Source organism: Myotis daubentonii, chromosome 1, assembly GCF_963259705.1.
Source record: "Myotis daubentonii chromosome 1, mMyoDau2.1, whole genome shotgun sequence".
In the NCBI taxonomy this organism is placed as follows: domain Eukaryota; kingdom Metazoa; phylum Chordata; class Mammalia; order Chiroptera; family Vespertilionidae; genus Myotis; species Myotis daubentonii.
Window position 1 is genome coordinate 66,546,140 of NC_081840.1, and position 12,106 is coordinate 66,558,245.

The 12,106-nt window shown below is 38.1% G+C and overlaps 1 protein-coding gene across 4 annotated transcripts in view; it reads left to right on the forward strand.

Annotated features, from left to right (window-relative positions):
* The window catches only part of INO80 (INO80 complex ATPase subunit), a 168,772-nt gene that overhangs the window by 78,027 nt on the left and 78,639 nt on the right, over positions 1-12,106 (forward strand). For all 4 annotated transcript variants that reach the window (XM_059712805.1, XM_059655721.1, XM_059712640.1 and 1 more), the window contains 7 exons: positions 1,734-1,818; positions 2,743-2,860; positions 4,675-4,760; positions 9,769-9,936; positions 10,148-10,281; positions 10,807-10,874; positions 11,583-11,676. In XM_059712805.1, the coding sequence (XP_059568788.1) occupies positions 1,734-1,818; positions 2,743-2,860; positions 4,675-4,760; positions 9,769-9,936; positions 10,148-10,281; positions 10,807-10,874; positions 11,583-11,676 (753 nt within the window). The remainder of the gene's footprint in view (positions 1-1,733; positions 1,819-2,742; positions 2,861-4,674; positions 4,761-9,768; positions 9,937-10,147; positions 10,282-10,806; positions 10,875-11,582; positions 11,677-12,106) is intronic.

Here is a 12,106-nt window from a genome sequence, read left to right on the forward strand (position 1 = left end):
ATTTTGTATGTTACATGTATTATATATTGAATTCTTACAATAAAGTTAGCTAGAGAAAAGAAAATGATACTGCCCTAGCTGGTTTTGCTCAGTGGTTAAAGTGTCAGTCTGCAGACTGAAGGATTATGGGTTCGATTCTGGTTCAAGGGCTTGTACCTTGGTTGCAGGCTCTATTCCTGGACCCACTGTGGCATGTGCGGTAGGAAACCAATGTTTCTCTCTGTCTCTCCCCGTCCCTTCACTCTCCAAAAAAAGTCAATGGAAAAAGTATCCTCAGGTGAGTATTAACAAGAAAAACAACAACAACAAAAATGTTACTAAGAAAATTATAAGGAAGAGAAAATACATTTACTATATTTATTGAAAAAAAAATCCACATTAGTGGACCCTCACAGTTTAAACCCATGTTGTTCAAGGGTCAGCTGTATCTGTGTGCTATATACACACATGAAAATAAAGATCAGAGAGGTTTCAGAAGATGGAATGATATGGTCTCCCCATAAGCCATTCATCTGACCAGAGGTCATAAGTTCCCTTTTGCATTTTTCATGGAACATAAATATTAATGTTTAAAATACAAGGATTTTTCTCTTTCTGTTTTCCTACTCAATAATTATGACATTTTAATAGATCTTTGTTCTTTAAGGAAAATTTTTGTGGAGGAAGGGGCGCCTGCCCTTTCCTCGAGAGATTATTTTAGACAGGAGGTCTTAGTAAGAAGTAGAATGTTACATTTATGTGGATTGTAGGTTCTCTCTTCTTTATGCAAGTTGTCCTAGTCCCTGGATGGTTATTAGAATTCCCCAAGAATCTTTTTATTGGAAGTTATATGTTTAAAATATTCCAATAACTTTTTGTTGTTGTTGTTGTTGTTAATCCTTACCTGAGAGTATTTTTTTCTATTGATTTTTTTTTTTTTTTTGAGAGGCTGGAGGAGAGGGAGAGAGAGAAACATGGATGTGAGAGAGATACATCAATTGGTTGCCTCCCTCATGCACTTCTACTGGGGCTAAAGATGGAACCTGCAACCCAGGTATGTGCCCTTGACCAGGAATTGAACCGGCAACCCTCCAGTGCAGTATGCCACACCAGCCAGGAAAAATATTCTAATACTTTTAAGTTTCCAAACTGAATAGTAAACGAGTGTTTGGCTATAAAGTGTTATTCAGAAGTATTAAACCTTGAGTTTGAGGCATTTTTATTAACTGTTGGTGAACACATAGGACTTCTTTAAAGGTCCATGTTACCTGGCAGAATGGTATTTTCCATGGAACATTCCATCATCTGAAGGGCATTACCTCATATTGCACTATTTCAAAGTAGGAAATGTTCATAGCCATAGATGATAGATTCTCTTTGCATTTTCTTCTCACGGGCTTTCCCTAAAATCAATTTTAAAGCTTCCTACTACAGATAAGTGCCTTATAATGAACTGGTTTGTGTCAGCACAAAGAGGAGTTTTATCAAGCCAGAAAGGATCCCTCTCTGCCTGTTTGGGGCTTTTTTTCCTAAAGCCTAGTCCCATATTTTCAGTATAGAGGCAGAAATCAGTCCTCTGAAATGTCCTATCCTCAGCTTTGTTGAATAATATTTTTCAATTGTGTACATAGTGGAGTAGTTGATTCTGAGTGTTCGTTATTTTTTTGGAAAACATTTTTAGAAATATGGGGACTTGGTAGTGTGGAGAAAGATTTATAGCTAATTTGGAATTTGTAATTCATCTTATTGGACAGTGTTCGTTGGAAGATCCTCTTGCAGTTCCAGTGTCGGAATCGGCTTCTGCTAACTGGGACCCCCATTCAGAACACCATGGCAGAGGTAGGCACTAGGTCTCAGTTTTAGGTCTGCATTAAACAGAATGGCTCCAGCAGAGAATAGAAGTCTTCACACATGCCAACCTTGAGTATTAGTACTCTGTGCAAATTATAATTCCCACATAAAGAAGAATTGGAACATAGCTTACCCTAAGTGGATTTTTTGGCATCATTCCTATTTTTTAATTCTCTGGCAAAAAGCAAATAAGTTACTTTATTTCTTTGTATTTATATAATAAACAGTGACCACATTAGGGATGCTACCCATCCAAAGCAGAAATGTTTTTATGCTAGAATGAAAAGGTAACATTTTTTTCTTTAGGAAGATAATTGATTTTCTATAACAGGGGCTAGAAAACTTTCTGTAAAGAGTCAGATAGTAAATATTTTAGACTTTACTGGCCATACAGTCACTGTCACACTATTTAACCTTGCCATTATAATATGTAAGCAGGCATGGATGATACATAAATGAGTAAATGTGGCTATGTTCACTATAACTTTATTTGTAAAAATAGATGGCAGACCAGACTTGGCACGACAGATTATAATTTGTTAACCCCTGATCTGGAGTTATTATTAGCAAGTTATGTTACCTCAGATGTTACACAATTGTGGAATGGGTTTTTTAATATGTGTAAGATCTTTAAAACTATTCCACCGCAAAAATCTGAGGTGGACGTGCATTTTCAGACTTTTAGTTCAAAATTCGTTGAAAAGTAACTACATTTTGCATAGCACTTTATAGAATTAGTATTGGGTGATGACGTATGTGCCCACACACTGTTTCTGTCCCTCTCATTCACTCACACATACACATGCATGAGACACAGACATACACACATACCTGCAACTTTCACTCTCTCTCTAAACCCTCACACTGTCATTTTGTTGCTCTGCAGCTATTTCACTTTTCTTTTGTTTATAGCTCTGGGCTCTGCTGCATTTTATTATGCCAACATTATTTGATTCACATGAGGAATTTAATGAGTGGTTTTCCAAGGACATTGAGAGCCATGCCGAAAACAAATCTGCCATTGATGAGAGTGAGTACTTTTATGAACTTTCTTCTATGGATCAGTTTAGACAAAGACATAATTGTATGCTTTTTCTATATGTAGAATTTTTCTTCTCATATACTTATGATTGGTTGGGGGTGGGGGGACAGGGACACATAATGTAATACCTTAATAAAGAAAAAGAAATAAAAGAACAGGTTCCTCTTGATTGGGATATTTGTCTAAAGAGAAAGAAGTAATTGAGATAAAAAGAACAATTTAATAATAGATACAGTAACTAGAAGCTATTATAGTCCTTTGTTCAGATGTCATGTTTAGGTCAGTTTTTCATGTTTGAAGGACATTGTCTTTAGCAATCAAGTTGAATAAACAATATTAAAAGTTAAAAAAAATGTACTTTGTTTATGTTTAAAAGGCTTTAAAAATGGACTAATTGATTCAGGTGATGTTGCTGTACAGTAAGCCCTCAATTTTGTGGACCTCGATTTAAAGGACTTCCAATTTAGCGGACAAAATTTCTGGTCCGTGTGTCATATGTGAAAATTAAAACCCTGTTAATTTTTAAATGCTTTTAACCAAGATTTGCTTATAATTAAATTATCAAGTTTTTTGTTGTTTTTGTTAAAGCACTATAGTAATTTTGCCAAAATAAATAAATATTACATATCTACAACTCTGTTCTACATATTTAAATCCAAGAGTCACCGCTTGTAAACAATCTTCAGTGAATGATTAGCACGCGATCACATCTCATTGGGCGCAGTAATTGGTTCTGTTGTGTTTGGTGTGACTTTTCTGCAGCGGTTTTAATGCATGCCTTGCCGGATGTTTCCATGTTCACTAAGCTACACCCTAGCTGCATGCATTTGTTGACTTAAGATGACTGGTGAATGCACACATTTATTAGACCCACTCAGTATAAATGTAAAATTACAGTGATCCATACAGAAAACTTTTTTGTGAAAGTTAAACTTTTCATACATACTTAATTTTAATTACGCAAACATGTCTACGTGAGTAAAAACAGGTAAACTAATTTGTCAATTTTTTAACATTCACATTCAGAAAACCTACTTTATTATGCAATGGACTTTCAGCTTTAACAGACACCTCCTCACCCAAATTAGTCTGTATAGCAAGGTTTTACTGTATTGTTGACTAATCAAGGCAGAGTAGACAGAATCAGATTTCCACATAGAGCCTGAAAAATTCCCATCACAATTCTGTTCTTTGTGGAATGGGGTAAGGCTTTTTCCTGTGATAAAAACTGAAAATACTAGTTTCTGTTTATATTAAAATTTGTTTCTACTGTGAACATTTTTAACATTGTGTGTCAGTACTACTGATCTTGTCGAGTATTATCTTTTGAGAGAATCATGTGTTTGTTACATAAACATGAAGTGACATCTTTTAACTATTAGAAAAATCCTTAGTAATTTCTTATACTACAAGTTATTTGCTGACATAATTTGAAAACATGATTTTGAGGAACATTGGGAGCCACAGATAGCTTGCATTAGACCTATATGAGAACCCTATTTTATTGATAAAAATGTTCCTTAAACATTATAAAGGTGCATTCTAATAAAAATAAGGTGGTCTTTGTTGGTCTGAGTGAGAGAAAAATACATTTGCCCAGTTGACTATACAAAAATACTCTGGAAAATTCAGATTCCTTGGTTTCCTACTTGGGGAAAAAAATGTGTTTCAGCCTTCTTTCATAGAATCATTAAGCCAAAAGGTGTTAAAACAGTTTAGTGAGAGATGTTCATGACTTTTCTTTTGTTTGTGTTAAATTGAAATAATGTATTACTTATGGGGGGTTCCTCCTGGCATTTCAGATCAACTGTCTCGCTTACACATGATCTTGAAGCCATTTATGCTGAGGAGAATCAAGAAAGATGTAGAAAATGAATTGTCTGACAAGGTAAGGAAAGAAAACCTCATGAGTTTATTACGCCTTAATAGGCACCACCTTAGGGTTCCAGGGAGAAAAAATGTTTCTTTATAAATGTTTACTTGAAAAGTAATTAGTTTGATTGAGAGAAGACCTTTAAACCTGAGTGGATCAAAGATTTCATATGAGTCAAATAATCACAGCAAGTAATATTTTTTCTTTTTGTTTTATAGTCATTTATGGAGAATTTGAAATGTTATGAAAGTAGAAAACATAATATAATGTACCTTTTTGTAGTCACCAAACAGCTTCAACAGTGATCAACTCATGGCTATTCCCCCCTTCTAGATTATTCTGAAGCAGATCCCAGATGTCTTTTATTTCATTTATAAAAATTTTCATATGTATTTTTAAAAATTTGGTCTTTTAAGAAATACATAACCACATATTATTGCCCCTACTGAAAATGACAATTACTTTATTGTAGTATTACATAGCAGTCAGTGCTCAGATATCCCTAGTTCATTCTCGCCTCTTTTTCACTCTCACTCTCAGAATTAGATTTTTGAAATCAGAATCCAAGCAAGATCCACACATAGAATTTGGGTGACATGTCTCTTAAGTGTCTTTTTATCTTTTTAAATCCTCACCTGAGCATATTTTCCATTGGTTTTTAGAGAGAGTGAGAGGGAGAGAGGGAAGGAGGAAGGGAGAGAGGAAAAGAGACATCAATGTGAGAGAGACACATTGATTGGTCGCCTCCCACACTCTCCTGGACACGGACAGGGATTGAGACTGCACCAAGGTACATGCCCTTGATTGGGAATCAAACCAGCAACCCTTCCATCCTTGGGCTGACGCTCTAACCACCAACCAGGGCTTAAGTATCTTTTAATCCCTCTCTCTGCTTTCCCTTGCATTCGTTGTTGAAGAAACTGAGTTATTTGTCCTATAGAGTTTCCCACATACTAGATTTTGCAAATTACATCATCCTGGTGTTGTCAAACGTGTTCCTCTGTCTCTTGTATTTCTGCAACTGAGAGTTAGGTTTTGAAATTTAATGTGCTTTGGGTTATAATATTTTTTCTCATATAAAGCCAATAATTTTGGTTTATAAATATCACAGGCCAGGTATCTTTACCAGACTTCTGTAATTCTCCTGTGAATTCCCCCCATATTCTCCTTCCTTTTTTCTACCAGTTCTCAGTCCTTTGGAGTTTTTTCCATATTCCACAGAGTCTACTAGTTTCTAACAAAGGCAGCTTTCCAGATCCTGATAATATCAGGTAGTTCTTCTCTATCACTGTCAGAAGGAAATTAGTAACTCTCTTTGGAAGATTGTGGTGGTGATGCACACCTTTAAAGAAAGGAGCAGTGTACCTTTGTTTTGTTTCTTTTTTAAAAATCTTGGTGGCTGTTTTGTGAAACTGGCAGATTTTAATTAAAGAGCACTGCCACACAGATGTACCTGATAGAAAGAATATACTTTATTTAAAAAAATGGATCCTTGAGGCTTTTTTTTTTTTTTTTTTTTATCACAGAGGACTTAGAAAGCAATAGCAGTGTCATAATACTGTTAATGGTAAGTAGGGAGGTGATCAGAAGATGTAGTATGGTTTTTTGTTTTTTTTTATATATATATTTTTATTGATTTTTTACAGAGAGGAAGGGAGAGAGATAGAGAGTTAGAAACATCGATCAGCTGCCTCCTGCACATCTCCCACTGGGGATGTGCCCGCAACCCAGGTACATGCCTTTGACCAGAATCGAACCCGGGACCCTCAGTCCGCAGGCCGACGCTCTATCCACTGAGCCAAACCGGTTTCGGCAGAAGATGTAGTATGGTTCTTAACTACAGTATATAGTGTACATTTCTTAGGCATCAGTAATGTTTCTGATCTAGTAAATAATACTATTTAATATAGTTATTTATTGCATGCCATCCACTGGTACTTATAGATATGTAAAGTCTCCAATTTCTGTTCAGATTTCCAAAGGAGATAAATAACTAATACTGTGTCACAGAGATACAATGATTGTCTATGTGAACTATAATGGGAACATAGATAAGGGAGTAGTTCTCTTAGGGAGGATTATAGATGGCATCAAAGCAGGGATGATATGTGAGGTAGATCTGGAATAACGAGTTGTCATTTACTAGGAAAATTATAGAAAGGGGGTGCTAGGAAACAAGAGCAATGTGAACAAAGGTAGAGCAACATTCAAATATACGGTATGTTTGGCAAACATTATTCAGACCATGCTTGCCAAGGTATGTAGAAAGACATAGTAATAAGACTGGGACAATTGGGTGGGTTAGATTATGGAAGGTCTTTTCTACCTATTGTAGAATTTTTAATATTTTACTATAGGCAGAAATGTACATTGAAGGTTTTTTCAGTAGTTGAATTACAAAATTTGTAAGAAAACTTTTTTAGGATCAGGAGAGACTGGCTGGCAGCAGGAAGACTCCAGAATAACACAATGGGAATGGTCATAAAAAGTGGTTAGAGGTAAATTTCTAGCCCTAGCCGGTTTGGCTCAGTGGCTAGAGCATGGACTTATGGACTGAGGGAGTCCCAGGTTCGATTCCAGTCAAGAGCGTGTGCCTCGGTTACAGCCCCCAATAGGGGGCATGCGAGAGGCAGCCAATTGCTGGGGTCCAACCCCAGCAGGTCCAGGGGTCCCCAAAGGCGTGGACGGAGTCGGCGAAGAAGGAATGACACGGAGACAGCATTCAGTTGATCAGCAACCTAGCCAGGATCTCTAGCCCAGATCTCCAGAGAGGTTCTGCTTTGGATCTCCAGCGAGGTTCTGTAGCCATGTTCCCTCGCTAGGTTCTCCAGCCAGGTTCTGTCCAGGCTCTCCAGTCAGGTTCAGTGTCCAGGTTCCAGTCAGGTTCTCCTGCCAATCTCTGTAGTCAGGTTCAGTCCAGGATCCCTTGCCATGTTCTCCCACTAGGCTCTGTCTCTAGGCTCCGAGGCCAGTCCCTCTCCAGGATCCTCCGGCATGCTCTCTCCAGCAAAGTTCTTCTGTCTCTAGGCTCCGTGTAGGTTCTGTCTTCTTGATTCTGTTCTAAGTTCTGTCTCCTGAGTTCTGTGTTCTGAGTTCTGTCTCTTGCTGTCTTGTTTTTTTTTTTTTTTATTGCTTAAAGTATTACAAAGGGTATTACATACGTGTCCATTTTATCCCCCCGCCCTAGACAGTCCCCTAGCCTCCCCTATTCCCCAGTGTCTTATGTCCATTGGTTATGCTTATATGCATGCATACAAGTCCTTTAGTTGATCTCTTACCCCCCTACCTCCTGCCCCCCAACCCTCCCCGGCCTTCCCGCTGCAGTTTGACAATCTGTTTGAGATCTTGCTGTCTTGTTACATCTGTATTTATACCAGTTGATTTTAATCCTGTCAATTTCTATTACAAAGGCTAGGGCGTTTCTTATCTCCATTCCAGGGAGTAAAGATTATGTAGCTTAAGCATGATTGTTCATAGTTAAAGTGATTAGTTACCCGCCTGGCACTTAGTTGAGGGGTTTTATTCCCTCCCTAACTTCAGGGGAAAATCCCTACCTGGGGATTCAACCTTTCTCAGAGAGGTGACCTTGGTTAAAACACAGCACCAAGAAGGTGAGCAAACATATTAAGAACCGTATGCCATATATGCCAGGTCCCTTGAAACAGCAAGGATGGACCGGCTCCCGGCAGCCAATCAATGAATCTCTCTTATCATTGACTAGAGGCTGGTGCAGGAATTCATGCACCAGTAGGGTCCTTTGGCCTGACCTGCAGGATCGGGTTGAAACTGGCTCTCCGACATCCCCCAGGGGTCCCGGATTTCAAGAGGGCACAGGCCAGGCTGAGGGAACCCATTGGTGCACTCGGGGCTTGGAGGGACGCAAGAAGTTGGCTGGCTGGGGAGGGACCGTAGGAGGGCTCCAGGGCATGTCCAGCCCGTCTTGCTCAGTCCCGATTGGCGGGACCCCAGCAAGCAAGCTAATCTACCGGTCAGAGCATCTGCCCCCTGGTGGTCAGTGCACATCATAGTGATTGGTCGACCAATTGACTGTCTGTCCTGTAGTGGTCAGTGCATGTCATAGCGAGCGGTTGAGCAGCCTTAGCAGTCAACGCTTTGATTGGTTGAATGGACAACTGGACACTTAGCATATTAGGCTTTTATTATATAGGATGTTTCTCTCTCCCTTCCTCTCTGAAATCAATAATAAAATAAAATAAAATAATGAAATAAAATAAAATAATAAAATAAAATAAAAATAAATAAGTAAATTTCTAGGTTGAGTTGAGGGACTTAGGAAATTATTAAACATGGGGTATGAGAGAGAGAAGAAATCAAAGCTGACTGAAGTTTTTGTTGGGCAACTCAGTGAGTGGTAATGCTATTAATCAATTTAGTAAATTGTGGAAAAGATAATTGTTTTCTGATATGTGACATATAAAACTGCTTTGCCCAGCTGGTGTGGATCAGTGGTTGGGCATCAGTCCATGAACCAGGAGGTCACGGTTCGATTCCTGGTCAGGGCACATACCAGGTTTAGGGTTCAATCCCCAGTAGGAGACACTGATGGAAGTTGATTCTCTTTCATCACTGATGTTTCTCTCTCTCCCTCCCCCTTCCTCTGTCTGAAATCAATAAAAACATTTTTTTATTAAAAACATAAAACTGCTGTGCACTCTCTGAGTGGTACTATTTTATTGTAGTAGGCAGTTGACAGTATGGAGCTAGGAGAGTTTAGGGATATATTTTTGTGTAAGTCACTGTGATGGGCAATAATTGGTGCTATTGGAAATGGAATAAATTTCCCAGGGACAGCATGTAGACTGAGTGACGGAAAGAGAGTCAAGGAAGAAAAACATTTCTGGATAATTAACCACATCACAGATTTATAGAGATAATGTGTTTCTAGAGATATACAGAATTGTTTTTTCAATCATCTGGCTTACATGTGTTTTTAACTTTATGTTGATACTGAATTTCCTTCTAAACTGTTTTTCAAAATATAAATGTTTTCACTGATTTTTAGATTGAGATTTTAATGTATTGCCAACTGACCAGTCGACAAAAGCTACTCTATCAGGCACTAAAGAACAAAATTTCTATTGAGGATTTATTGCAATCTTCTATGGGCTCTACCCAGCAAGCACAGACCACCACCAGCAGCCTCATGAATCTGGTCATGCAGTTTAGAAAGGTAAGAGCTTAGATCAGTTGCCCTGGAGTTGTCTTTATTAACTCACTTCAAGTAAAAGGCCTCTAACCTTGATACCAAATAAATATTAAAAAGAGATGAAAATGGCAGAGTATTTATTCACAAAGGTAAACATTCAGGGTTTGGGTTCCCCCATCATTTCATAGAGTGATGTTTGCACATAACAATGTTGTGTTCTTTCCCTTTCTCTTAGGTGTGTAATCACCCAGAGTTATTTGAACGACAAGAAACTTGGTCTCCATTTCATATTTCCCTAAAGCCATACCAGATTTCAAAATTTATCTACCATCACGGACAGATCAGGGTCTTCAACCATTCACGGGACAGGTGAGCAAATATTACTATCTGTTTACTCTAAAAGAGTGTTTTTGTAATATGTGGGATTGTGGAGAAAATTTTAGTGGAGAATGTTTGAATTCCTCACTAAAACATAATTAAACTGGGTTAAGGGATCTTGTGGTAGGAAAATCTGTACACTGTCAAGGGTTTACCTAACTGGATGACCTTAAAGGCCCTAGCCACTTCTGGTTGCTTTTCCAAATGAGAAATACGCTCCTGTGTGCAAATATGCACTTGCTCCAAAAGAGATCTGTAAAAGAGGCCTGTGTTGCTCAGTGGTTGCGTGTCAACCTATGAACCAGGAAGTCACAGTTTGATTCCTGGTCAGGCACATGCCCAGGTTGCAGGCTCAATCCCCAGTCAGGGGCGTGCAGGAGGCAGCCATCAATTGTTCTCTCTCTGATGATGTTTCTAGCTCTCCCTCTCCCTTCCTCTCTGAAATCAATAAAAATATATATTTTTAAAAATCAAATAAATTTGGGTTTGAATTTACTTTATTTACTTGCTTTACAGGTGGTTAAGGGTTCTTCTTTCTCCATTTGCACCAGACTATATCCAGCAGTCTCTCTTTCACAGAAAAGGTATGTGTTTTTATCTTTGGGAAGGAAAGTTTGCCAAGGATTTATCAGGATGTTTCTCTTTGTTCTGTTGAATGACGGATTTGGAACTAATAGTGGTTTGCCTGCATGCTTGGTTTTTATTTATAAAGTCTTGATAAGATTTAAGTAAATTAGTCATCTTCATCTATAGATGCTATGATTTGTGACTATAACAGGAAGCCATAAAAAAATATTACATTGACCTTCCAGCTTTATTTCATACCTGACTCTTAAGAATTTCTTACACTCTTAAGACATGACAGAAACAGTGCAAGATTCTTATTAGTCTAAGGAAAAGAAGCTTCTCAACTTAGGACATTGTCCTCAGTATTAAGGCAAAGGTTCAATGGTTCAGAATCTCGTACTTCTGTCCTTTGTTTTTTGTTTTTTCTTTTGGTCTGGCATGATAAAAAGCAGAAGGCAGTTAGCCAAGGATCCAAAACCCCAAATATAACTAATGAGCCAACTTCACTGTAGCTCATCTGTGCCATATCTCATAGGTCTGCCTAGTCTACTTAAGATTGTGGTACAAAAATATGACACCCTGACCTTCATCAAAGTAGCTGTGGTTCAGAATCTTTAAAATGTTTTTATTATTAAGCCAAAATTCAGCAGTTTAGCGAACAGGTTTTAGTTGAGTATTATCTCTTGGCTTGTTATTGAGTTTAACTTTGTCCTTTGATATTCTAGGTGTTAATGAAGAAAGCTGTTTTTCTTTCCTTCGCTTTATTGATGTATCGCCAGCAGAAATGGCAAACCTTATGCTTCAGGGACTTTTGGCCAGGTGAGTGAGGAGTTTGCTCGTTGTTTGATGAGAGAGCCATTGGAAATAAACAAGGACAAAGGTTGAATACTATGAAGGTTAAATATTTAATGTTATATCTTACAGAGCCTCTCATTCTTTTTGTGTTGTTGAAAATTTATATTAGGGCCTGGCCGGCATGGCTTAGTGATTGAGCATCAACCTCTGAATTGGGAGGTCAGAGTTCGATTCCCGGTCAGGGCACATGCCCAGGTTGCAGGCTCAATCCCTAGTGTGTGGCGTGCAGGAGGCAGCCGATCAGTGATTCTCTTTCATCATTTTGATGTTTCTATCTCTCCCTCTCCCTTCCTCTCTCTGATATCAATAAAAATATTTTTAAAAAGAAAATTTATATTAGGAAGTCATAATTTTCTTTTGATCATTTAATAATTGCTGGATACCTCATGATATA